Genomic DNA, 27045 nt, shown 5'->3' on the forward strand with positions numbered 1-27045 from the left:
GCACATCTAACAGAAGATTGTATACATGCTCCTTTGTAATATCATTTGTGTTGTGAAAGACTGCTTTTACTGAACAGAGGTGCACAGTAAATGGATGAGAGGTAATGGTCGAAAGGAAGAGGAACTCTGAGTATGAAGGAGAAGTTTTTGCAGAAAGAGTATTTTAGCATTGGCATGTGCTTCCCAGAGGCTGTGTAACATCCATCCTTGGGGACTTTTAAAACTTGACTATTCAGTCTCTTGTACAACCCCATCTAGCTTATGTTAGTCCTGTTTGAAGCAGGTGGTTTAGACTGGATACCGCTGAAATTTCCTTTTAACCTAAATAATAATAATAATTTTTTTAAAAAAGTGAAGGACTTACGTAGTCACATAATTGACAAACTTGTCAGACTCTTTGTACCCTCCAAAAGCCAGGATTAGATTGTTCTTTGTATGAGTTACCAAATGCAAATATGTTCTTTAATAACAATTAGAGGTATCATACCTCAGTAAGGAGCTGAAGAAGGAGGATGATGCAAGGGGATGGTGACATGAAATGCCGGTCGTATGATAACTGGCAGGATCAAATATATTATAAATCTTCAGGTTTTTTGGGTTTTTTTTTTTGTTCTTTTTAAGAGATTGGTGTTCTCAACGTTTCATTCTTGCTTTTTGACCTTAGAAGCTAGTCATATGATAACTGGCAGGATCAAATACATTATAAATCTTCGGGGTTTGGGGGGGGGGGGGGGTGAAACTTGTCAGACTCTTTGTACCCTCCAAAAGCCAGGATTAGATTGTTCTTTGTATGAGTTACCAAATGCAAATATGTTCTTTAATAACAATTAGAGGTATCATACCTCAGTAAGGAGCTGAAGAAGGAGGATGATGCAAGGGGATGGTGACATGAAATGCCGGTCGTATGATAACTGGCAGGATCAAATATATTATAAATCTTCAGGTTTTTTGGGTTTTTTTTTTTGTTCTTTTTAAGAGATTGGTGTTCTCAACGTTTCATTCTTGCTTTTTGACCTTAGAAGCTGGTGCTCACAGGTGGTTACACAGGACACCTCATGGCAGTGTTGCATGTTTATGATTTGCCATCAGCTATGCGCTTGGTGGGAACAGGCCTCATGGACAGAGTGGGTAGTCCTTGTGCTCTAACTTAAAACAAATTTGTCAGCTCAGTCTGTGCAGCCCTTGATTTTACTGTATAAGTGAGAAATATTTGGTGGTGGGGTTAGGGGCGGAGTGGAGAAGATGATGTTTTCTTTTCTGTTCTAAATCCTTTCCTAGTTGGATACTTTGGAATATATACATGAAAATGAGTATGTTCATGGTGACATTAAAGCAGCAAATCTACTTTTGGGCTACACCAACCCGCACGAGGTAAGCATGTTTACTTATCTACACTGTTACTGTTTAATAGTTATGTATATTCTATATTAACAATTTGTGTATTAAAAGAAGTTTATGCTTGAACATTCACATCTTGTCATGACAAATCTAATAAGAGTGGCTCTGTGGAGCTTAAGGTCTGAGAAAGAAGCTCTGCTTTGTCCTCATTGTGCTCTGCTGCCTGGGGTACTGATATGGGTGGGTAAACTAATCAAGAGGGTAAGTTAGTTCTGGGTTCTAATTACTGTCCTAGGTTATGCCAATATAAGTATATTAGTAGAATTTGAGGATGTGGCCCATTGTATTTCCATTCTTGGGAAGTTCTGGCTTTCTAATATTGTGCTGAATTGTGTTTCCATGCCACTAGCTCTTTTGTCCTGCTCTTTGTAGGGGATATAACAGGTAAGTAGGATTAAAGCTGATGCTCTCTAACACTCTAAAGCCTAAAACTAGCCTTGAAATTGAAGTGTTTTGGTGAAACATTTTCAAACAAATCTTTTGATCCTATTATAATCCAGGTGCTCTTATGGTGTCTTTTTTTTTTCTTAAGTTATTAAAACCTAAGTATGCTTTTTTCTTGGAGAAAATATAATTTAGGAAAAAAGGACATCTCTAACTTAACTTTAATTAGCTGTAAGGAGTACTTCTTTTCTGTCAATTTTTGGTTTTCTGCTGCAGTGATGAAGAAACAAATTGTGCAAAACAGCTACTGCCATTGGAGGTTGAACCGTTGAACTATATCTGTTTTTTACAAGTTTCAAGTTAAATGGTTGAGTCAAATTTAACTTTCCAGCCTTCTAAAACACACAGTTTGAAAAATGGCACGGCTGTTAAAACCACCATGTTTTTAGACAATCCAGTACATAACCTCAGTTTATGGTGTTGCAGAATCCAGAGGAGGAGGCTATTTAGAGGCAAAACAATCTGCTACCCAAACCCATTAATGTAACTGAACTGACTTTTTTTCTTGTCTTGGCTATTGTGTATTTTTATGACAGCAAGATATGCTGCTGTTTTTCACATTGAAATAATTCTAGAAGTGTCCATTTACAGTAATCATAAAATTTGAAGACATGTAACTGACTTTGATCAGCTGCTTTTGAATTAGCTGGATTGTGGGGTGATTTTCTGATTTGTTTCTAATGTTGTCTGCATGAAAATCCTGCGATACTAGTGGGGATTTTTTCACGAGTAGTAAATTCATTGACAAACTAAAAATAATCTGAGTTACTGGACAGAGGTTCTAGGTGAAAATATAGCTTAAGTTATATTTATTAAATAAATCAATCAATAGATATTCCAGTTTAAGTAGCTCCTAGATCAACATGTACAAAGTGTATGCTACTGCTGAGAGATTTAGTGTAGAATTTTGTTTTAGTAAAATTTCTTTTCCACTGAAATTATTCTATAAAACATTTTTAAAAGTTCACACTCTAATTCAAAAGACCTAACAGGAGAGAATTTCTAGTATTAGCTTGCATTTGTAAGGTATGAATTAAACTTTCATTTTTGTGTGCTTAAGAAAACTTAGAGCTGTTCAGATATTCTTAAGATTTCTTAAGATTTTTAAGAACTTCCTAGGCATGGGCCTCAGAAATTCTGCTAGTGGCCACAGATGTGCTGATTTCACTGAAGCCATGGTAACTATACTATAACTGTCTACAGCCATGACAGTGAGGATTATTTCTAAATGTATTTTAAGGTAATGGGTACTGTGTTTAGCTTACACTGCAGGGCAGATGGCTTAATGGGACTGTTTCTGCTCAAATAAAAAATTACTTTCCAGACACAGCTTGCACAATGTCTTGAAACATGTATGCGCTGTGGCTTGTGGGGCATGAAAAGAAGGAATAATCTCACCAACACCACAGCTAAAACTTTAAAACTGGCAGATCTACACACGCCACTAATTAAAGGTCCCCCTGGAGTTGTTGATTGTGATGTGCTGTCTGCCCCCATACTTCAGGAACTGTTCTTTACCTCGGTTAGGAGCAGCACGGGACAATATTCTGACCAGACTTCAGGTATTCAGAACTGTACATGTGTATTCACACAGGTGATTTTCCATTTGTCATGTCCTGGCTATTTGCATGTGCCATTAATTTGCATGTAATTTTGCCATGAAAGTGGCTCCTTCCTATTCCAGACATGTCTGGTTCCCATTGGGAAGCTCTGTGGAGCATTACCATTGACTAAATATGACAGCGATACGGGATATCCTGTCCTGTATCCTCTAAACTGTTTTTGGAGGTGCTATATTTTAATTTGGCAGTCTTGCACTAACCTTAGACACTTTAGATAAAACCTCAGGCACTGATACTGCTACCAAACGCCTGTGAAATGTTTTGTCCCACCTTCTGTCTCTGCTAAAATGGTGGATGGCTAGATTGCCTTGGTCTTGTTTTTTTTAAAACAATGGTACTGGGAGGTAAAGTGATCAACCTCATCCCATGAATAGGGAGTGAGAGCATCTAGCTGGTGGCAAACTCAAACTCAGGCACACAAGCTGAGAGATGTGTAGCTCCAGTGGGAGCTGCCATAATAAAGCTGTCTGACCGAACAATTTCTGTGGTGAGTTTTTGTTAACAATTTTATGCTAGTGGGTTCTTGTTCTTTAGGTCTAGGATCTTCAGAGAAAATAAGTTGGAAGTGTTCTTTAGTTCTAGAAATTAGTTATGGGTTCCTTTCCAAAACAAATCTCTTAAAAATAATATATATATTCAAAATATATTTCTGTATTCTTTTTTGGTGAAGAGGCATAAATCTCTGTTCAAAAAAGCAGGTGTACCTTTATTCTCAACATTGCATTTTTTTGGTCATTTAGTGGCTGTTCATGTATATTCTTATGAGCGAATTTATCACTGACTTCCTGCAGTTCCAAAAAAGACCATTTTTCTATGTTAGATTTTCTGCTGCTGCTCTCTCTCTGTTCTGTAAATTAACTTGGTAAATTTACACCACAGCCAATAAATATCATAGTCCCCTTTTTGAAAGAACGTGTGAAATCCATACTGCCATCCCCTACCTTCTGTGGCAAGGCAGAGAAACAAATAAAGTAAAGGTCCTGCCACTCTGTGACCTCCAAATGATGTTTAGAAATGGTTAGAAGATCAGAATCAACTGACCTCAAAGAGCAGCTTGCTGCAGTTCTATTCAATAGAAGGAAGCGGGGCCATTCGGAGAGTTACAGGTCAGAAGATCAATTCTCTAGTCAATATGTTTCAGAACATGGACCCAGCACAATGACTGACAGAACAGGAGTGATGTACTGAGGGAAGTACACAGCCCATGAATCTCGGAGAGGCCTGAAGGAAAACTTGAAGAGATCAGACCTATAAATTACAGAACAAGTGAAGCACTGACTCAGTATTGCGGCGAGTTAAAGATAATTCGGTACATAGCAGGAACTGTATGATAAAGCAGGATAATAAGCATTATTGATATATACTCTAAAAGAGAAATTCAAATCCATTAAACTCATTTAAATTATGATACTATTAAAAGGGACAAGCAGTCACTAGACAAGAGCTTAAAATCAGAGCTTTTAAATAAATGAAATAAGGTTTGGAAGAATATTTCTTTAAAACAATTACCTTGTAGTATTTTCTTTTTTTCCCTCCATGGAATAGATGGGCAGACATACTGCAGTGTTGCAGACTCAAGTCTGCACCAGAAGTTGCCTATTTGGATTTTAAAGCCCTAAATTTTAATTGCATTTGCACCTTGGTTCTGATTTTGATTTTAAGCATTTCTTGGACAAGACAGAGAATAAAATTCTCAGAGTTGATTACCATAGATAGCTCTAACCGAAAAGGGGGGAAAAAAAGAAGAATACAAAAATGTTTCTGATTTTAAGCATTTCTTAGACAAGATAGTTAGAGAATAAAATTCTAAGAGTTGATTATCATAGATAGCTCTAACCGAAAAGGGGGAAAAAAAGAAGAATACAAAAATGTTTTTAAAATTTTTAAGAATAGCTTTCAGTGGACCAGCGTAGAAGATACAGGGCTCACACATTGATCATATGGAAAAAAGGTGCATGAAAGCAATTCCAACTTTAAGCTGTTTTTCATTGTGAGATTAGTCATTGTGATTCCTGCCCTTGATCTGAGATGTAGATTCACAATCAGGTGGTCTTAATTTTCTTAATCAGTCCTACTGCTACATTTGGATAGAATTGTTTGCACTGGTTTAATTTCTTTTTGGTAGTAATGGCCCAAGTATCTTGGAGCTGAATTGATTTCAGTGTCAGGATTTGCCACTGACAAGTCACAGAAGATTTCTTCCCCTCTCTCCTTTGCTTAACCTGCTTTCCTCCTTCCTTGGCTTCTGCTTTGTGAAAGATGCTGTTTCTGTCCCAAACACCATACTTCAGGCTTGCTGTCCCAAGATGGACTTCAAGCTACTTTATAGTGTAGTGTCAACTGACAGCACTGTGGCCATTAGCAACCAATCTGCCTCTTATTAGTAGGCATCTACTTAATTATTTACAGTGCATTACATAAGCCTAGTAGTGGAAACACTGAAAAGAAAGTGTACAAAGAAAATCACTGTATTATTATCCTTTCAGTGATAAATCTCTTGCTCTATGTACTTCAAGACAAAGAATACCATGAGAATACAAAGCACCAGGCTTATGACTTCCCAGATCAGTGCAGTTCTATATCATAATATATAAAAGTTGTATAAATTTTAGACGTTTAGCAGATATTTAGCACTTCAGATGTAAAGCACTGTTTGGGTGTCATGCACAGAAAGGGTAAGAGGACTGCTGAATATATGACTGGTTGCTTGTGCACATAATTAATTATTTGTGCCTATGTGGCTGTTCGTTTGACTAAGTTGGTTGGGCACATTCATGTTGCATGAAATTTGCAAAGACTTTAGAAATCTGGCTCCTAATCTATAACAAAATCTATTAATAACAGACCGTGCTAAGCAGTGCTGAGTGTAGTGCAGACTGGGATGTGTAAAAAAACAACCGAGCAAAACCAAGAGTTAAAATGAATAAATGTGTGGGAAGGAGTGTACAATGTAACACCGTTAAACCCAGCTTATGACACTGTTGCACTGTCATCATACCTTACCCTTTCTTGTTTCAAGTGTCTTCTTTATCTTACTTTACATATGTTTCATTCTGCTTTTGTTCTTATTTGTTTTATTGTTCCTAATAAAAGCATGCAGTTGAAAAATATTTATGGTATTGAAATACATACTAACACTGACTTAATTTTTCTCAATCTTCTTTAATACTCCTTTTCCCCCTACCTATACCTTTAAAAAACTCACAACAAGCTACAAAGTTCTTAACTCCCCTACCCACCAAGTTCTGAGCAGATTTGGAAGGACACGCTGTGTTATATTGTCAAAAAGTGACAACTAGCTATAAAGAACTATATATCTTTTTAATGATGAAAGGGTTATAATGAGAATTGATGAAATGAAATTAATGGTAATTTAAAATAATGTAGTCATTCTGATAATGGTTGTGGCAAGGTTGTAACAGTGCATTGCAGGTTTTGTACAAGCTGAAGGGGATTGATTTTTGTTGGTGGCCAAGAGGCTTTGCCTTGAGAGGCTACCATCAGTTGCATGTTTGTGGAAAAAAATTGGGTGTAAAAGTTGTGGAAGTGATGAATGGCTCGGCTAGAAGTAAGCTGAACAATGACACTCATGACCAGCTTCTGGAGCAAACTGTGGTGCAATCATAGATGTTGTTGAGATTGCACGTGAGTGGCTTTAAGAAGTGACTACTTCTTGGTTTTCAGGTCTTGCCACCATCAGACAAGGTAGGATAACCTAAAGCTACTTCTCACTTTTGCAGGGGTTTTTCAGTATCAATTTAAAACTGTTCTGCTGATGCTACTTCTGACTGTATTTGAAGCAAATCTGTTGCTTAAAAATGGACTAAGAGTACCTAGTTACTGTGATTTAACTGTAGGGTAGCTGTTAACTTTTTACATAGTTCAAGTTTGATTAGCAAATGTTTGTGGCTACTTTCTAGATGCCCTGTTGTTAAGGTAGTTTGAAAGACCACTAAGGCCAGGCTGCTGGTGTTCCGAGCCCAGACAGAACCAGAAAGCTGGCAGTGATGCTGCTCTTCTATTGTTTTTTCCTAATGTTTAAAATCTCATTTTCATATAAGGCATAGCCTGAATTTTTAAAGGTTGAAATCTCCTCTGTATTTCATTTTATTGTATCTGGTCAACTGTGCATGTCAGAAATCTATAGTTGAGCAAAATCTAAAATGTACCACTTAACCTGGGAAAAATACAGCTTCTAGCCTAGTCCCACCTTCCCAGCCCACAAAGGATGCAGAAGACTCACAAAACTTGGTATCAGAGTAGTTGAAATTAGTTCTCTCACACTGACTGTGGGCTCAATTAGGACAGGTACCAGAGCATCAGGAATACACTCAAGAACGGATGCAAGAGAAAATCAAATCGGTCAACCCAACAAAGTTTATGCCTTGTCCCAGATTTTCTAAATGTGCCTACGGTCTTTAATCTTGTATCACAGTTTGTACAGTCTGTCAGGTGAAAAACGACTTCAGCAGTCTTAAAAGCCATCACCCTGCAGGAAGTGAGTGCTGCGTCCCAGCTTACACGCTCCAAATAAGCACAGATCCTGCAGCAGAAACAGTAAAACCAAGAGACCAGCCATCCCAGGATTTGAAGCTGCCTGGAGCACAAACAGGAATCAGTAGTTCGACAGAATGTACTACAAAATAATGCGTTAAGTTTTCTTCAGGGTTTTTTGTTTGTTTGTTTTTCCTCTACCAAGTGTGACATAATTAAATTACAAGTGAGTGCCAGAAGAGTTTATTTCAGACTTTTATAGGGTAAACTATTTTTTAACTGAAGAGGAAACAAGACTAAGGTTTGAATAAGAAAAAGTTTTTCTTTATAATATATTATGATTTAGTAGAAATGATCTCTATATGCCTTCAGATGATTTAGCTTTTGCCCCAGAGATCAGTTCCATTGGCAATATAATAGCAGTCTGTAGCATTTTATTTTTTTTTAAGTGAAAATACCATACTTGGATATTTATTAAAAAAACAACAATTACCTAATGTGAGAACTGGTCAATGTAAGGGGCAAAGGCCAGGTGGGAGTGTGAAAATGACAGAGTGAGAAAATAACCTATGGGATATTGTGGGGTGGACAGACTGTGATTAAATTCCGTTGCTTTCAACAAGTTACTGCTTGTCAGCTGTGCTGCAGTAATTGACCATGTGCATGTATTAAGTCCACCCCCGTTGGAGGGAAGAACATGTTAATCTGAACTTCCTAGAGTGGACTTGTGCCCTTAATCTAAATTATGTGAGTGGCAGAATTGACGTGGCTGCAGTACTGCCGGCGCTGTGCCTATAGAGAAATAGAGGTGTAGGAGCCAGATGGCATGTTTGTCTTGACAGGCAGCAGAAGAAGAGAAAGTAAAATTCATCTGTCCTGAGCTGTTCTGTTTTCAGCTTCAAATGCCATAAAAGTGAGTGAGACTAAGTTTAAGTCAGCTAATACTTTCACAGTTAAGTCCCAAGAATATGCAAGTGCATCTCCCGATACATCATTCACAAACTGTGTGGCTTCCTCCCTCTGGTTATTTAGGTAGCTATGGTGAAGTGTTTTGGGGAAAAAAAATAAAAAAATCACCTGTGCCGGGATGGAAAGGTAAATGTGGCAGAATGCGTGAACTTGCTGAAATATACACAGTGGGGACCCAATTTTTTTTGCTCTTACACTGATTTAGCTCCATGGATTTGCTTCAGAGTAACTCAGAGTGAAGTCTGGCTCTGTGCCTTTTTAAAATTTATTATAAATTCAGGAGTGGTTTACTAAGATGGCTTTCTGGGTTGGGAGGGGCTAGTTTGTTTTGCTTTGTTTTATCTTACGCTTAATGTTTAAATAGTTGTGGCCAGTACAAACTTAATTAATTGACAGTGACATTCAAAAAGAAGAGACTACAGTTAGGCCCAGCAGCCCTTTGGTCACGGTCCCTCTTAGCATCCAGTCCAGCTGGGGAAACTGTGACCTCTGACTTCCTCTGGCTTTTAAGTTTCACTGCTGTTATGACATTGTACAGTCTCAGCTGATGGAAAATTTGAACAGGGGTGTGTATGTGCCTGTTTAAGTAAGGAGGGGAAGGGGTCTTAAAAGCAACGTGACGATCCATAAAAAGCATATTGCAGTTTATGATGTCTAGATGCCCACCTGGAGAGGAGGGAGCTTAGGAACAAAATAAAACAGCTGAATTTCTGCTCGACTCTGAAATAAGATAAGAGTATAGTAGTGGAAGGATTTAAATGGGGAGGGCAGCTGTTATAGCCCCCAGTTGTACATATTTTATCCTGAGGCACCATTTGGTTTAATAAAATTTAGATCTAAGGTTGTCCTTAACCTATCAGTTTCTTAAGACTTAATTATAAAGGTTATACTTTGAAAGGACAAAAGCATTATTCATTTGTCTGTTCATGTCTTCCAGGTTTATCTTGCAGATTATGGACTTTCCTACAGATATTGTCCCAATGGGAACCACAAACAGTATCAGGAAAATCCTAGGAAGGGCCATAACGGGACAATAGAGTTTACCAGCATAGATGCCCACAAGGGAGTAGGTAGGTTTCTTTTTTTTTATTTCAGAGGAGTGATTACAGAATAAGTAATCAGGCTGTGTGAGCTGATGTATACGATTGGGGATTGCTCAGGGTTGCTCAGACCCTTGTGTGGTGACCTTTTCGTGTACCTGGGAAGGCTTCTCTGGCGCCAGTGTGGGAAGGGGAGTCACACGATTACAACAGAAAGCCTGCTGCATGTGTGGTACTGGGAGGCTGACCAAGATGCCCTAAGAGCTTGCCATTAAACTTAATTGGTTGATGTTGGGAGTACTGGTTTGTGTTTGCTATACTCTGTAGAGGCAGAGGCAATATTTGCTCATGTTGCATTGTCAAGGAAAAGTGTTTCAGGTCTGCACCGTCCTTTAGGGAGAGCTGTGTCTGAGTGTCACCATCTGTGTTATGAGAGGATATTTCAAGATGACATTCCTTCTGCAAGGAGAAAAACCTTTTTTGAAGCCATAAAGTGTTAACTTTTTGAAATCTTTTTTCCAGTAGCCTTTCATATATCTTACTTATTTAAACTCACTTCGATGGTATTGGAAACACATTTGCAGGTAAATTACATACATAGTCCTTTTATTGGATATTGATTGTACTGCCTTGCATTCCAAGGCAGACTTAATTCAACAATTCCCTAATTAGTTAAAGTCATAACCTATGTCTTGTATTCATTTACCATTAATTAAACCTTAGCTGTTTATTACACTGCAGTCCAAATCCAATAGCAGGCCCATAGAGCCATGGAAAAGGGAATGGGAGGTCAATATCGAAAATATATGGTGCAAAGTCCCACTGATGGCTGCATTGTTCACAATCAATATGGTCAATGCAACACAACTTTCTTAGTTGCCATGTCAGCAAGACAAAAAGTCAATTCTAATGTTATGCTAGTGAAAAAAATGGTGATTATTGAAAAACTTTGACTCTTGCTATGAAACAGTGTTTTTGTTAACTTTTCTTTCTCCTATTCCCCCCCTCACCCCTAAGATCTTCTAAAACAAAAGGAATGGTTTTCTGCTGCCAGCTTTGCTAGGATCATAGTGTCACAAGTGATAACTGTAGAAATTTGTGCTTGTTAATAGCTGCTGAACTGTTACCTTAAACTAATACTTTCTAACGAGTTTTAGTTGGCACAAACAACTGTATATTATTGCTTTTTCTATTAAAAGGACCATTGACCATGTAATGTAGAGGGTCTTGATAATTTGCCAGCGCTGTTAAAACCTGCAATCGTTTAACTCTGGTCATTAGGAAAAATGAAATAAGACTGTCAAGTATTTGCTGGTAAGACAATTGCACGATTTCACCTGCTAAAAAATATTTTGTGGTGAAGAGGGCATCTGTTTCAGGCTCTCCTAGCACTGCCAAGCATACAGTGCATTTTCTGGAGACCCGACTGGCTGTTTTTCCTGGTAATGTGAGCGATGGAGCTGTGGACCAGTATTTGATGTGGATGCTGTTTGAAGAATAGGATGAAGCTGGAGTATTTGGGATTTGGCAGTTGGATAGTTATAGCAGCTGGTTTGTCCAGCGGACAGGTGTCTGTTGATTTGTTTACAGGACAGATAATTCCTTTTATTTGAGAGAGTACAGAAATTTTACGGATGTGAGTGGCAAAAGGTGTGCACGTGCGAAGTGTGAGTTGTCTTTTGCAATCTGTGGGTCAGAGTACCCTCTCAAGTAGCTAAAGCTATGATGGAATTGGTGAAAAGCAGAGGACTCCAGGAAACAAAATATTCAGAAAGATAGCTTGAGGGAGTTTACCCCTATCTTACACTTGAAAATTTATTGCTTGTTAATAGCTGCAAACAGAAAATCCTCAGATTTTTCGGAGGCTCCTGCCGGAAAAGCCTGCAGAACATGATGGGGTATCTGGTATGTTGCAGAGAATCCAAACGCTTCACATTGAATGCCTCAGCTCTAACCTTGTAACAGCCTGAATCCATTAAGGTCAAATTACCAGAGTTTCCCATTTGCAGCAGGTCTCTCAACATCCCGGGGAAAATATGCATCTGCAGCGACTTCTGTCGGAGATTGCACAGGTCCAGATGGCAGAATGCAGCAACTGCTTTCCCTCATCTCGTCTCTTGTTGTGAGGTTTAGGAAGTGTTTCAGGATACTAAAAGCCTTCCAGCGGCTGGGGGAAAGGTGCTTCTTTGCTCAGCCATCTCCTGTGCTCCTGACTCGTGATTGAGTGTCAGCGTATCAAGTGAGGTGGGGTGCTCTTCTGAGAGGTGTTGAAAGTCTGCTTCGCTGTTGGCAAATTAAAGCTGCTCGGACAGCCTTCATTCTCGTGTTACCCTGATTTTCAGAATGGAGCATTTTTTTATTTCAGTGCTCTTGGAATATATTTCTAACTTTTAAATGTTATTTTATATAAATGCGATCCTTTCCAGAGTGCATTTTCTTGAATGTATGTAGCAATATAAATATCTCAAAAGCTCAAAACTCCTGAATAGTACCAGTTGCTGTATTGAGTTAGACAAATTAGAACATTTTGTCTTGCTCATAAAGTACCTACCTGAATATATACAGCAGCTTGAGATACATGCAGAAACTTAAAACAAAATTATGAATTTTTTGCTTTCAAAACTGCCTCTTGGCAATGCTTGAAGCTGATAACCTCCTTGCGTAAAGCCAATCAAATGCAACCACTTCCCACTAATTTAAATCAACACTGATGTTTCCCTAGTTGAATCAAGAGTTTAACCCAGCTGCGTGCCTGTTTATCCCCCAAGCTCTCCATGGAGTTCATCAGATGTAGAGGTTATGCAGTCCACTGAGATCCAGAAAGTTTCCTGCCAGCGTCTGCTGCGTGATAACACTTTTGGGTGGTAGAAGTTGTCCACATTCTTCTGACAGCCTCTGGTAAGGGCTGAGTTGGGTGTGCCATTTCGGTGGCAGCTGATGGCAAATCACTGCCTTCAGACAAGTTCATTTAGTGTGTGCCAGTGTACTGGTGGTGCTGGTGGTGCTGGTGGCTTTGACTTTGAAACTGAAGAATTCCCCCTGGGCTGGGAAAGGCTGGGAGCAGCTGCCCTGCCTGGTGTCTTGGCTCTTCATGCTGGTTTTGTCTTTAGTTTTGCACGGCTCACCTGCACTCTGCCCAGTGTGTTTGGGCCCCACAGGCTGGCTCTTCTGTGCCACAGTGCTGCCTAGGGGGCTTCCAGGCTTGTCAGGTGTTTGGAAGTGTTCCTCATGACCTCAGTTACATCCCCTGTCTATGTCTAGAGTGCACTTTGAACCAGGTCGGGGCCCAAATTGGGCTTTGCCACAGGATCTGACCCACACCATCAACATTCCTGTATTTGCTGGCTGGATCTCATTGCAACGAGCAAGTGGGCTTTTTAAATTTAAAACCTTCTTATTTTGGTGCAAGTTTTATATGGCATAATAACTGCATTGTTAGTTTTAGCGTAGTATTTGAGTGTATTCATTGTATTCATTTTTAAAGACCATATTGTATAAACAGTATTACCTTTTTGTTTGTTGATTGATAATTAAAGAGAATTATATCTGCACCCAGTGTACATTTAAAAAATTGTTACATAGTGTTAAAAAGTAATATTTGGATCAATGCCTCCTATGGATTTTTGTAGATTTTCTACTCACTGAGGCATGCAGTCAATACCTAATTTCTCTGGAGATATACTGCGCTTAACATATTGAGTTTTTTTTAAATACTCTAGTCCTGTGCATTGAGTGCGTAAGACCAGTTTTAATTTGCTATCATTGATGAACATAAGACAGGGCCCAAACTGGGCTTTGCCACAGGATCTGACCCACACCATCAACATTCCTGTATTTGCTGGCTGGATCTCATTGCAACGAGCAAGTGGGCTTTTTAAATTTAAAACCTTCTTATTTTGGTGCAAGTTTTATATGGCATAATAACTGCATTGTTAGTTTTAGCGTAGTATTTGAGTGTATTCATTGTATTCATTTTTAAAGACCATATTGTATAAACAGTATTACCTTTTTGTTTGTTGATTGATAATTAAAGAGAATTATATCTGCACCCAGTGTACATTTAAAAAATTGTTACATAGTTAGTGTTAAAAAGTAATATTTGGATCAATGCCTCCTATGGATTTTTGTAGATTTTCTACTCACTGAGGCATGCAGTCAATACCTAATTTCTCTGGAGATATACTGCGCTTAACATATTGAGTTTTTTTTAAATACTCTAGTCCTGTGCATTGAGTGCGTAAGACCAGTTTTAATTTGCTATCATTGATGAACATAAGAGTATGAACTGTCTATGTTGAATTCTCTCCAGCATATATTTGTGTTTGCCATAGATTTCAAGGGAACTCTCCTCTCCCTTTTAACAGCGGTTCACAGTTATCTCACAGCAGTTTTGCCATCTCTCGCATTGGATAGAGCCCCAACTGAAATCCTTGCAGAACCTCTGTCTGTGTTTAGAGCTGTAAAAGCTGCTTAAGAGAGTAGTGGTGACTTCTGACAAGCTTATGGATATGTGGAGTGTCTGATGACGTTTGCCTCAGTCAGGCCCACTGGCTGCCACTTTTTTGGTAGCTGGTGAATAAGCTTTCTCTGAGCTGCCTTCATAGAGCAAAAATGCTTTAATTTTCATGTCCTGTGCTAGGGAAGGCAGTTGGAACTATGTTTTCCGTATAGTTCCCTATATGGAACTATATTTTAGCCAGTTCTTTGTGCTAACAATAGATTATTGCAGCGTGTGCTCCTTGAGGTCCATCTGAATGCTTGTATACTGTGTTTGTACAGGGCAGTGCAGGCATCAGGCTCATTGTAGGGAGAGCTCTGCAGCTCAGCATCTTATTTTCCCCACTGGTCTGACAGAACTGCTGCTATTTGATATTAAAAACATAGCTCAATGCATGTCCATTTTTCCTTTTCTTTTACACGCAGGGGTTGACTAGGATATATGCAGGGTTCATTTTGAGAGGAAGGCTGTGCAAGAATATAAACACCTATGCCTGGAAACATATTCTTGCTGAGCCCGGATAGCTTCCAGAGAACAGAGCTCTAAATGGCTCCAGATCAAGAGGTTTATTTGGTGTCCATCCCTGTATAGTTAGGATTCAGAGGGAGACTGCTGGATTTTTTTGTCGGTCAAATGAGTTATTGATTTGCTGCAGTTTGGTATGTGTTTCCCAAAGACTGCGTGCAGGACAAACTGTAAATCCTAAAATAAAAGGAAAATATAACCAGTCTGGTGAAAAATTGGCGGAACTTTGCAGTTTGAAATAAAAAAAAAGATGTTTTAATTTCTGAGTGTTTGGAACTTTGCAGTTTGAAATAAAAAAAAAAAAGATGTTTTAATTTCTGAGTGTTGGATTAGTAATCAGACCAGAGAACAGGAGGTCATTGTCAGCGAAGGAAGAGTCAGGCTTTAGCAAGAAGATTGAATAGGTTCCTATAACCACCTCTGTAAGCGTATTCTGTCCTGCCAAGAATGTCCAGAAGCAGCAAAGAGAAGCTGATGACCATCACAACTTTCTAGCACAACTGATGAGTGTGGCTGGGAATTGGCTGGTTAATTTTGGCTCTCATTCTCTACGCCAGGAATTCAAAAAGTTAGAGAATCTCACAGCTGCTTGTCAGCCCCTACTTGACAGCTCCTTACCTTTGTGATGTTTTTTCTGCCACACAGATGTGAAAGAAGAGTAAAACTTCCTGCCCCCACTCTCCTGCCACATGTTCTCCTTACTGCAAGCTTGGAACCTTTTACTTCTGACCAGGTACCTGCACCTCTTGCCCACCACCATTTTATCTCCCATTCAGATCTCGTGGTGAAGGTCCCTTGCATCTTCCAACCTTTCCATTACACAAACTTCTCCCCACCAAATCAGGACCCCAGCTCTCTTCCTTTCAGCACGTCCCATCCCACCAGTCCTGATGCATATTTACTCTCTGTGTTCAGAGGAGAATCCTGCTGCTGGCTGCACTCTTCTATTATGGAGGCAGCAGAGCAACCACAAAGCCAAGGCTGCTCTGCAGTTAGATCCTGCTGGTCAGTGGATAGGTGTAACTGCTGGCTGGGAGGTGGTGGTGCACACGTGTGTTTGTTAGCAGGGAGACCACAGCTAGCACAGGAAAAGTCACTTGTTTGCCTGTTGCAGACTGAGTTCTCTGGAAGAGTTGCAGTCTAGTTGTGGTGACACCATGTTTGCACTGGATTTCTCTGTCCAGCATGGGGTGGTGGTGGTTATTGTCAGTGAGTACTTCAGCAACGTGCCAAGCTAGTGGTGCAGAGCTGTTCGTGAGGGGATGAGAGTTGTTCTCAGCCTCTGCTGGCAGTCACCCTGCCGGGGACTGGGTAACTGTAAAGAATGGCCTCTGAGCATTACAATTTTTAATGAATTTAACTATGTTTAACCTTTTTCCTGTAGCCACCCACTCTGTTCAGTTAGTCACTATCCTGCTGCAGTGAACTCCTCAGGCTGACCAGTACCTCGGGGAGCAATACTTCATTGTTAGATTTTTTTTTTTTGTCTTTTCCTTTCTCCTCTCCCTAATACAGGCACTGGTTTTTGACAAGTCCTTGTATTTGTCTGGTTTTTTATCATTTCAACCTTGAGTTAAGAAGTTATATTACTTTTAGTTCATTTATTAAACCATTGAGATGATACATTTTTAGCATAATTATATTTCTCCATGGTCATGTTAACACTCCTTTCCTTTATGGGCTTTTGGATTAATGGATATGGTATGAGTTATATTTGTTTGTGAATTAACATGAATTTGTATGCTGTAATGCCAGGGAGAATTGGAGGTTCCACTGCAAGTAGATGCAATATGGGCGAGTAAAATGACCGTTTTTATGAAAAGCTTCCAATCGAAAGAAACACTAATGGTGAAATTATAATGTAACAGTGCTAATTAAAAACAATAGAAGAACATTTCATCTGTCACTCGTTAGCCTTCTACATCTTTACAAAAGGCTTGAGAAAGTTAGCTTAATAAGGGCCATAAAGGAAAACTCCCATTTTTACATGGGTTTCGGATGGGTTCTTGGGAGCAGTGTAGTTTTTAAAGCATATTGTGGCCAGTGTGATATCATTGATGATCTATTGTGAAATAGGCATTTGAAGATAAATTAGGGCTCAGATAGCTGTCAAATCCAGTATACAGAGGTACATAATGTATTTCCATCTTGGTGTGAATTGCTTCAGTTATGTTATTCCCTGTGCCTGTGCATTGAGTGGATGTTTGTGGTGTATATAAAACTTGTGGCCTGACGCTGATTTCATTGATGTGGTTGTTAATTCATTAACTTCAGTGGGGTTGTTCCTGATTTATCTTGGCAGGAACAAGGACAGAATCAGACCTTAAATCTTCAAATTAAAAAATTAAACTATAAAAATATTGTGAAATAAAATATTGCCAACATGTTCCCATTAATAGTATTTCATATGAGACTAAAATAATAATAAAAATATTCCTGGTTAATAGAAAAGCGAAAACCAAGTATCCATTGAAAAAGAAAGAAAAAAAAAACACAAAGAAGTTTTTAGTCTACAGAGAGGTGAGATAATTTGATTTAAATAGGTACTATTTTGAATGTATACTCTTGTAACAGTGACAAGTTATCAAACAGAATTGTTTTATTTTTGCATGGCTATCACATTTAAAATGTCTACAGAGAGGTAAGATAATTTGATTTAAATAGGTATTATTTTGAATGTGTACTCTTGTAACAGTGACAAGTTATCAAACAGAATTGTTTTATTTTTGCATGGCTATCACATTTAAAATGAAGCCAGATTGACTCCTCTCAGTTGATGTTTGTCAAGAATTCTTGTAACCTCCAATTGTATTAGCAGATTTATTTTTGCAAGTAAATATGTAGTTGAAATTTATGCATTAGTGCTTTATTTGGGGTGAAAATCTAATTATTCTGTTGTTGATAAATAATATTAATTCATTAAAGATTAGTTAGTGGAATACTTATTTTGTAAGGATCTAAATTACTTAAAAAGTTGAAGTTAGCATCTGTAATACCGAGCTGACAACAAAAAGTTGAGGAAGTTAGCATCTGTAATACCGAGCTGACAAAGGAGCAGAGAGAAAGGATAAGTTAGTACAGTCAGAGAATCGACCGCTGACATTTTCATGTGGTTCTATGAAAAACACATGTAAATGTCTTCATGTAGTACCACTTGCAGTGACCTGGGAGATAAAGTGATACAGGAGTTTACCATCTCTCTGTAAAACATTTCCCCTGTTATTGTTCAGTGATGTATGGCTCAGGTACATATAACTTCCCTCCCCTTCCCAGCTGACCGCTGTGGCTTTAGGAAGGGATTAGTAAAGTCTCCCTAGTGCACGTCTCCCTGGTTGTGGTGGCTCTGCCCTAGTGACAGTCAAGAAATGGCTGGAAGATCTGCATGTGAGTGAGAAGGTAATTAGTTGTGGCCAAACTGTTAACTGTGAAGTAAAATTTACTCTCTGGGGGCTGATTTGTCAGAAAATGAGTTATCTTAGGTTAGCTTCTGAAATCTAAGTGACTTAGCATTATCTACAGATTCGTATCAATTAGTCCCTCAGTGGAAAAAAAGTGGTCTGTTGTAATTTTGACAATTTTTTCCAAAAGGCTGCTTTCTGTAGCCCATCATTCACAACCAAGTGCAAGGAAAGCATTGTGTGAAAATTAGAGGATCTGCAATCAAAAATTCTGGTTTGTATGGTTATAATCTGGAATTGCCATAATGGAAAAAGGAGTTGTGAACACATGTGTATGAATGGAATTGTTCCACAGTTAACAGGAGATTTATGGCTGAAGAAATCACTACCGAACAGCAAGTGGTAGAGATTGTGTTTTTATTTTAATATGAGAGCCAAGTCCTGCATTAGAAGGTTGCTAAATCTAGTGCAGAAAATAAACGGCACCCAAGGGATAGTGTAGCATTCTGTTAGATTGAAGGGCCCTTAATAATCCCATAGTCTAATAGCAGTTAAAATAGAGACTGTATAAGAACTAATCTTCTGCTTTTACAATAATGTGTGTACAGTAACAAGAAACAGTTATGATGTGTTGGCACCGTAGCTTTTAGCAGATGACTTTTTAAATTAGAAGATAAGTTTGCTGAGTGACTTTCTGGAATTTATTTAATGAAGACCCATAAAATGTGATATCTGTTTACAGCTGGATTAACAGCACTATGCTCAACTACTAGTCTTGACGCTAGACAAAAAGTACTGAACAAATCTGAAATCTTCTTTCCTTCCTGGGAAGTGCAAATTCGTTTTGGAAAAGCATAAATTTAAACTTCTACATCTGTCTGTCTTTAATCCTGATGAACAGTTCCTGTTTTTGCAGATTCCTTGTGGTCTTGACTTGCAAAGTATAGGCTGCAAGTCAAATGCATACAAAGAAATATTGCAGCAATCCTGCTTGGTCAGGTTTTTTTCAAGTTTGGCTTTCGCTGAATAGCGGCGAGCAATAGCAATTCTATTAGTATTGCACTTATTTTGCTCTTTCTCTTGGAAAAGTCAATCTATAGATTGACTTCAGTTACCTGTTTTTCTGCACAGAAGATGTTTGGGGATGGGGTTAATTCTTGATTGAATTATATCCACTGTATTTGTATTGTGTAGTTAATGTGTCTGTTTGGGGTGTGCAGAGTGAGAGCAAGTTGTTCCTGAAAGGGCTTCCTTTTGGAAGCAGCGCTGTAAGTTTGCACAGGACTTGGGAAGCAGCAAGTGGATTTCAGCTCGTGGTACTACTAAGCAGACACCACTGGTGTGTAAATGTACACTAGATGGCAGTTTTGTCATATCTTCCAAGTTCAAATAGCTGTGTAGGAGAACAGGAAAGGCCATCAGTGTTTAGTCTGCACTCGCAGGGTCCCTGCATGACCAATGTGGACCCCATGGACTTCCTGGAACATGTGTTAGCAATTTAGCAGCAGACATTTATTTCTTTGTTTTACTGCTTGGCTCTTTGAGAAAGTGTTGGTACTCGGTTATGGGCTGTCTGGATCATGTCAGAGGCCATGGGGATCAAGTCCATGTGACAGGCCAGACTGAGGAAGGATGAAGTTGGAGGAGGTGAGGAAACTGACCCTTACTTCAACAGTAACAAGTCACTGCCTGTCTGTGGACTGTGGCCAAATGCCGGGGCGTTTTAGGTCTAATACAGCTGAATAAACAAAACACTTTGCCCATTTGGCTTTTTCATATTTCATCAACACTAGTTCAATCAAAGTCTTTTCTATTTCCTAAGAAGAAGTTTTTATTCTTCATCCTTTTTTTTTTCTTTTTAAATTTATTTTTTCCTCTCCCCCGCCCTGTATTTTAGCCCCGTCCAGACGAGGTGACCTTGAAATCCTTGGCTACTGCATGCTGCAATGGATATGTGGGAAGCTGCCCTGGGAACAGAACCTGAAGGACCCTGTAGCTGTCCAGTCTGCGAAAACGAAGTAAAAATAAACCCCCCTATGCATGTACATACGCACACACACACCCCCTAGAACCCTGCAGTGTCCTTATCGCTTAACAAAACATGCCTGAGAAAGACAAGCTTTGCATCCTGTAGAATAGCACCTTACAAGAAAGCTAAATCCATTTCCCTTTAATTGAGAGATGTTAGAAGCAGTTAAAAATGTGAACTCTATGTGCATATATACCCTCTTCCATATGTCTGTGTGTGTACTGCTGTAGAGATATGATGAATTCAAATGCACAGAACACAGTCATTTAGTCTGCTATGTGTTTTTTTAGTACTGTTTTTTTTTTTTCAAAGAAAACATTTGTGAATTAGTGCAGACATTACTGCTCATGCAGAAAGTTGTTGTGTGTTTCCATAAAACTTCATGGGTGCTTTGTAGAGACTATAGTACAAACAGCTTCTGGAAGTTTTTCCACATGCGCATTCAATTTATCTAACTTTCTATAGGATACTGTTTTTTAGATATTTTTTTTGGTTGCAGAAAGTTGTGTGTTTCCATAAAACTTCATGGGTGCTTTGTAGAGACTATAGTACAAACAGCTTCTGGAAGTTTTTCCACATGCGCATTCAATTTATCTAACTTTCTATAGGATACTGTTTTTTAGATATTTTTTTCGGTAGATTTTTTTATGTTATATAGGCCCACTGCTGCTACAAACAAATACCAAAATACTGAAGAATTTTGATGAAAATCGTTCCTTTATCCCAACATGACTCATTTAGAGTTTACTAAAGTAACACTGTATTAGTGTTTTCTCTCTCTGCTGTCCCAGTCGGGACGTGAGAGAGTTAAGTGCGTGTGGTGCAGCGCAGTGGCCTGTAGAAGGCTACACGGAGGAGCAGCTCCCCGTAAATGTAACACCACAATTGGAGAAGGCAGCAAACTTTTAAGTAGGGCAAGTCACAACAGAGGTACACAATAGGGACAGCTGATCCACGGAAATCAATCTGCAAATTCAGTGTGGCATCGGCTCTCAGCAGAGAAAAAGGTTGGCCTGCAGACGGTGGATAATACAGATTGCATCTGTAAATGTTGACATCGTGTGTTATGTTTAATATTTCTCCTTTAGAAGTTCTGATCATTACACAACCCCCTGCAAGGTAACACTTATACAATTCAATGTTAAATCAATTTAATCAATCAAGCTGCTTCACTAATTCTTCCCTTGCGGTTAACCCTTAGATGGCTAGCGTTTTCAGGCTGCCAAGCAGACAGATGCTTAGAGGAAACGCATGGAAAATGATACGGAATCCATTTATCAGAAATATCCTATTAGTCTAATGAATTGCGTTCTTGGTATTAGGTAACTTGCCCAGGTCATCCCCTTTTTATCTATCTTAATTTTCGGTGCCTATCCTGTTTTCAAAGGCCAGAAATAGACATCCAGATATATGTGATGCTGGGGTGACAAAGCAACTGTGCCAAAGCACTGGGCATTGGTAAGGGCATATTTAAGGACTGCTGGTATATATGAGTTTAGAAATGTTCATGCCATACCATAATTAGAGGAGAGGCTCCATTTGAATGAGAATTTAAGCTAGATTACAGGAAAATTTGTTTAAATGTTCCCCCAAAATTGAAACCCCTATTTCTGATTCTAAACAACAGATTACTGAATTGAAGGTTATTAATCTATGTACTCCAACTTTATGCGTTTGAGAACACATCCTGTTACTGATTTGTCACCCTTATGGCTCCTTTAAACAAATGAATTTAGAAAAAAAAAAGGATCCCCTATCAGTTTTAATAGCTAGACTGCACTAACAGATTTCACTTACTGGAGACAAGGAGGCTCGTGCAGCTGCAGGGTCCCATGTGTCCCAGGAGATCATCCTGGTTCGTGCCTGCCCGAAAATGAGAGAGAGCTGCTGTTACTTCACATGTTTTTAGGGTATGATTGATTCTGAGCTTCAGTGTCCTTTGCTATTTCTGTTTCTGGATAGAGAGAAAGTACATCTGTGGCCCTGCCCTTCAGTTTATGAGGTGCATGGGACTTAAGGTCATTCAACCTCCCTCTCCCCTTTTGTCCCTGCCATGCCTGCTTGTCATTTTGACAGCCATCGCCCAGCTGCCCACGAGCTCCATGGCAGAAAGAACCTGATGCTAAATGACTAGTGGGCAGACCAGAACTGCTTCTTAAATTCTGAAATACAAATATTAATCATAAAGCTGAAATCAGAACGGGACAAAGCATTTTTCTTTTTCTTTCTAGAAAGCTTAAAATATCTTTGAAGAAAAACTTAATGTTAAAGTGTAGTCTTAGCTGTAAACCTGGTCCTGCTGAAATCAGCAGTCTCCAAAGAGTTAAAAATATAGCTGGTAAGAGGATATTTTGTTTTAAAAGCAGTACTGTGAATCATTAGCTATCCCGGAGGTCCACTCCCTTTGGAATTAAGACTTGCTGTCTTCCTAAATCCCAAATGAAGAATCACCTGCTCCAAACCCACATTGAATTCTTGCACTCTCGTGTTGTTTCAGGCTTATGGATGAGCTCCCAGATTCAGTGATGGAATGGGATTCTTCTGGAAGCAGCTGTAGTAAGTGTGCTTGTCCTATGTACCGTACGGCTCTTTAGTCTCTCACAAAAAATACTTAAATTACTTATTCTGTTTGGAGGAAGCAGTAGTTAAAAGTAACACAAATTTAACAAAGTCTCTAGTTAAAAAACTTAAATGCAATTGCTAAGTGTTGCATCTTAAGGTAGATGCCTTCACCAGGCCTGAGGCCACGCAGTCTTCCTGGGCTCTGGTCTCAGGCCAAACGATAGTGGAAGTGGATCAGGCCCTTCATGTCATGTTTATTATATTTTAAGCATTTTTAGCTCAAAGGCTTGTTTATTGCAGGGTGAGAAAGTATGGATGCTGTCAAAGGCTGTCACTCTGCAATAAATGATTCTCGATGCTCACTGATACGGGATACTCAATCCTTTTATTGCAGGAACTCTTTTTTTTTTCCTGCTGCTTTCCTGGTTCTCCCATAAACAGGTACTAAGTAGATGATGCAGACACTGATGGCTAAGTTTCCAACCCCAGTGTGTGGCAGTACAAAAATCTTGATCAGTCTCATCTACAGAGTGACATAAGGGATCTTAGCCACATGCAATCCATGGTTTTTAGGGAGCAGCAACTATCTTAAAAACAGAAGTAGCTGTTAGTATGGAAATAGTAAGTAACTGTCTACAAAAGGCTTATTGCTCGGGATTCAGAGGTTGAAAAAGCAAATGAATGGACAGTTTGTCTTGTCGTATGTTTCTTCCTTCACTTAAATACAAAAGTAACCCAGGGAAAACAGCAAACTTCCTTCAGAGGTCAGTAACCATCTTTGATTTATTCACTTCTTTTCATAACATTTCTGTATTTGAATTATTGGAATGCATTGTACATTACAGAAAATATATTCATGATGTGTGTACATATTTAGTAAATCTTTACTTCTGGGATGTTACCAGATGCTAATATCTGGTGTAGTACTCCAGTTTTAGGATACACTTGGGTCTTCAACTGAAAGAAAAGTTTGATCACCCCCATATGTTTTTCCTAATAGCACTATTTCTGCCCATTCAGTGGTTTCCCTGTTTCTAGAACCCCTTGATAGTGACAGCGAAATAATGCTGCTGTTAGAGTGTTTTAGGGATGTAGTCTCAAAACCAATATTCATCCAAGTATTAGAAGTAAAAAAAAAAAATGTTGCTTTTTTCCAAACCATTCAAAGTATAATATCCATGCAGATGAAAATGGTGGTGTTGAGAGTAGTTAATATTTAAAGGAGTGTTATGAACTATCAAATATAAAATACTTCTTCTATTTTAGGCAGAACTATCAGGATGTGTCGATAAAGTATTTTCAGTGATTTTTATACTTAGCTTTCAGTACTATATCAGTGCATGTGCGTAACAAGCTTGTTTATCCAAGTCTACCTTCCTCATCCCAAAAAGACAAGATATTGTCAGTTCTGCGTTTTGAGTGTGTCTTCAGCTGAAATTCTTGTTTGGCAACATAGAATTGGCATCCGTTTTGGAATTAAATTCTTTCTTGAAGTTCTAGGTCTGCATCAAGTGACGTTTACATTAACATATGCTCTACAGGTGAAATATCAAAGTTTTTGGTGAGTGTGTATGGCTTAGCTTACAATGAGAAGCCAAACTATCAAGCGCTCAAGAAAATCCTGCTGGATGGACTGGAGTCAAGCGGGACCCACTATGATGGCCCTCTGGAATTTTCCGCCGTGGCACGCGTGCGAAATCACTCGGCTGCTAAAGTGTCAAAAGTAAGTACAGCAGTTCTGGGATCATTCCTGACACCTCCTGCTTGATCGTTGGCTTTTCTTTTGTAGAGGAGGAAATAGTTTACGATCTCAAAATGAGACTGACACAGCAGTTCTTTTGCCTTAAATACACCGTGTTTGTTAATTCCTGTTTCCCCTGGCTTTGCTAAAAAGTGGGATGTCAACCCTTAAGGAGGAAGAACTGTCATGAGTCCTTTTGACCTACCGCCTCTCGCTTCAAAGCGGTAGGTCTGTGGAGAATGATTTACTTTCAGGATAATGGGGAAGTCAAGGACTTTGTTCACTAACATCTTGAAGACGAGCCTGAATGCCAGGTTTTTCCTTCGTTCCAGATTAAAAGCAAAGTTACCTTTATTAGTGAAAACATTTAATTCATTTTCTCATTTTCAGACTGTTCTTTGTCATTTGCCTTCATACTCCTGCAGCCACTAATGCGGAGGAGCTATTATTCAGGGATTTAACTTTGTTATTGGTGTGCAGTGCTATGTGATGCTCTAACGCAGAATTTTAAAACTGACAGCTATCATGTTATGTTTTTCTTTTGTACTTTTGAATTCTGAAACTCTACAGTTAATAAAGCCGTGGTTTAATAAGTGGAGATGGAGGTAATTAGCAGTCTTACTGGACTTGCTGTGAAATGTCAGTCCCATCATACCTCTGCCTTGAAACTCCCTGTATGCAAACGCCCCGTTTCTGTCTCCGATGCCTGTGCAATAAGGCAGGGTCAGGGTACCATTCATTTTTAATATTTCTGGTGAACTTTGGACCATCACAAGTGTACGTGAGCCAAGAATGCAGGATGCAAACTAATGTGACTGATAGGCTGCTAGATGAATGGTGATTCAAGTATCAGTGCACAGATGGTTCTGATTTGCTGAGTTTTGTAGCTGCTGCAACTGAAGACATAAAATATCCTTCTAGTCATAAATTAGCTCTTTGGAAGCAAAACCTTGGCACCAGAGCTTTACAACCTTCAATTAGTAGGGAAAGAAGTATTTGAATGACTGTGGTATTGACATCTGTAGGCCTGCATAGTAATCATTCCTAATAGAAGAGAATATCTGTTTGAGGGGGTTTTGCATGGCTAATTAACCACCAGTGAGAATATGTAATTTTTTCATGATCTCCTGATTGTCACCTTTCTCTCATGATACAATTACATTTTATTGTAGCAAGTGCCTCACAAACCAATTGTCAGCACTATTTACGTATTATGGAAGGCAGAACAAAAGTTCATGTTTAATAAAAAGGCACTGGGTTTTGATCTTGGTAATTACAGATACTTATTTTAGCAATTTTATTGACTTTTCTATCTTTTTTTTTTTCTTTTAACCAAACCAAAAGCTATTTCGGTGACAGTATTCCTCTGGCTATGATGGTGACCACTTTGTCCTCATTAATTTGAGAAGCTTTTTTTAAAGTTTGTACTGTTTTTTGAACTGAACTGAAATACTAGGTATCTGTTAACTGATCTCCAGCTGATCCTGTTGGATCCCTGGTTCACAAAAGTCTTTGATTTCTTAGAGTCAGATACTGAAGAGTAAATCTATTTTCTTCTTATTGCCTGGCCTAAGCCTGGACAGTATGCTGCCATCAAAGATGATCCTCACCTTCCAGGCTGTAAAAGCTGCTGCAGCACTTGCTATTTGCAAGTGCATAATCCCACTGCAAAGCCCGTGACTGAGTGGCATTTCTCACCACTCTTGTGCTGTGGGACTGAGCAGAATTGGTTTTGCTGGCCAAAAACAAGATCAGAGCATATTACTAAACCTTGGCAAATGCCGTCACTTTTTCAGAGAAACTGTTGATGTTGAGTGTCGTGCTGTTTGGAATGGTGAGAAGGCTAGTGCTGCTCCAATGGTCACCTGTTTCTGAGTTGTTTCTTCAGCCAGTTCTGCTGCTTACACGAGCAAGTTTCCTGTAACGTTCACTGCAAAACAGCTGCAGAAAAGGAATTTGTAGGGTTATTCAAAGGACTTAAGGAGTACTTAAGTCCAAGTAGAAAGAGCAGATAACTGAACTTCCTCTAACTTTATTGCTGTTTTCAGAAAATACAATTTTTCAGTCTGTGGTTCTTGGCTGTGGAGGATATTCAAGGCCTGGTGCACTTTGGTGCTACAGACCTGACAAAGTGTTCGATGACAGGCAGGCACTTCCCCCTGCATCTCTTCGCGGCACTGTCTGTAGTTATCCTGGGTCTGACTCTTTTCATCTCGGCCCTCTGCATTCCCTTTCCACCTCTCCTTTTATTCACCAAACACTTCTCCCATTAAAGAGGCAACCTAAGAATAGTGGGAGCCACTACAAACAATCCACTCTTCCTCG

At 39.1% G+C, this 27045-nt stretch overlaps 1 protein-coding gene across 1 annotated transcript in view; it reads left to right on the forward strand.

The window, feature by feature from the left end:
* Positions 1-27045, forward strand: part of VRK2 (vaccinia related kinase 2) — a 43397-nt gene that overhangs the window by 13695 nt on the left and 2657 nt on the right. The window contains exons 7-11 of the mRNA XM_014966442.1: positions 1279-1371; positions 9865-9997; positions 20286-20406; positions 22915-22973; positions 24521-24702. Of these exons, the coding sequence (XP_014821928.1) occupies positions 1279-1371; positions 9865-9997; positions 20286-20406; positions 22915-22973; positions 24521-24702 (588 nt within the window). The remainder of the gene's footprint in view (positions 1-1278; positions 1372-9864; positions 9998-20285; positions 20407-22914; positions 22974-24520; positions 24703-27045) is intronic.

This window comes from Calidris pugnax, unplaced genomic scaffold (genome assembly GCF_001431845.1).
Source record: "Calidris pugnax isolate Ruff unplaced genomic scaffold, ASM143184v1 scaffold31, whole genome shotgun sequence".
Lineage (NCBI taxonomy): Eukaryota > Metazoa > Chordata > Aves > Charadriiformes > Scolopacidae > Calidris > Calidris pugnax.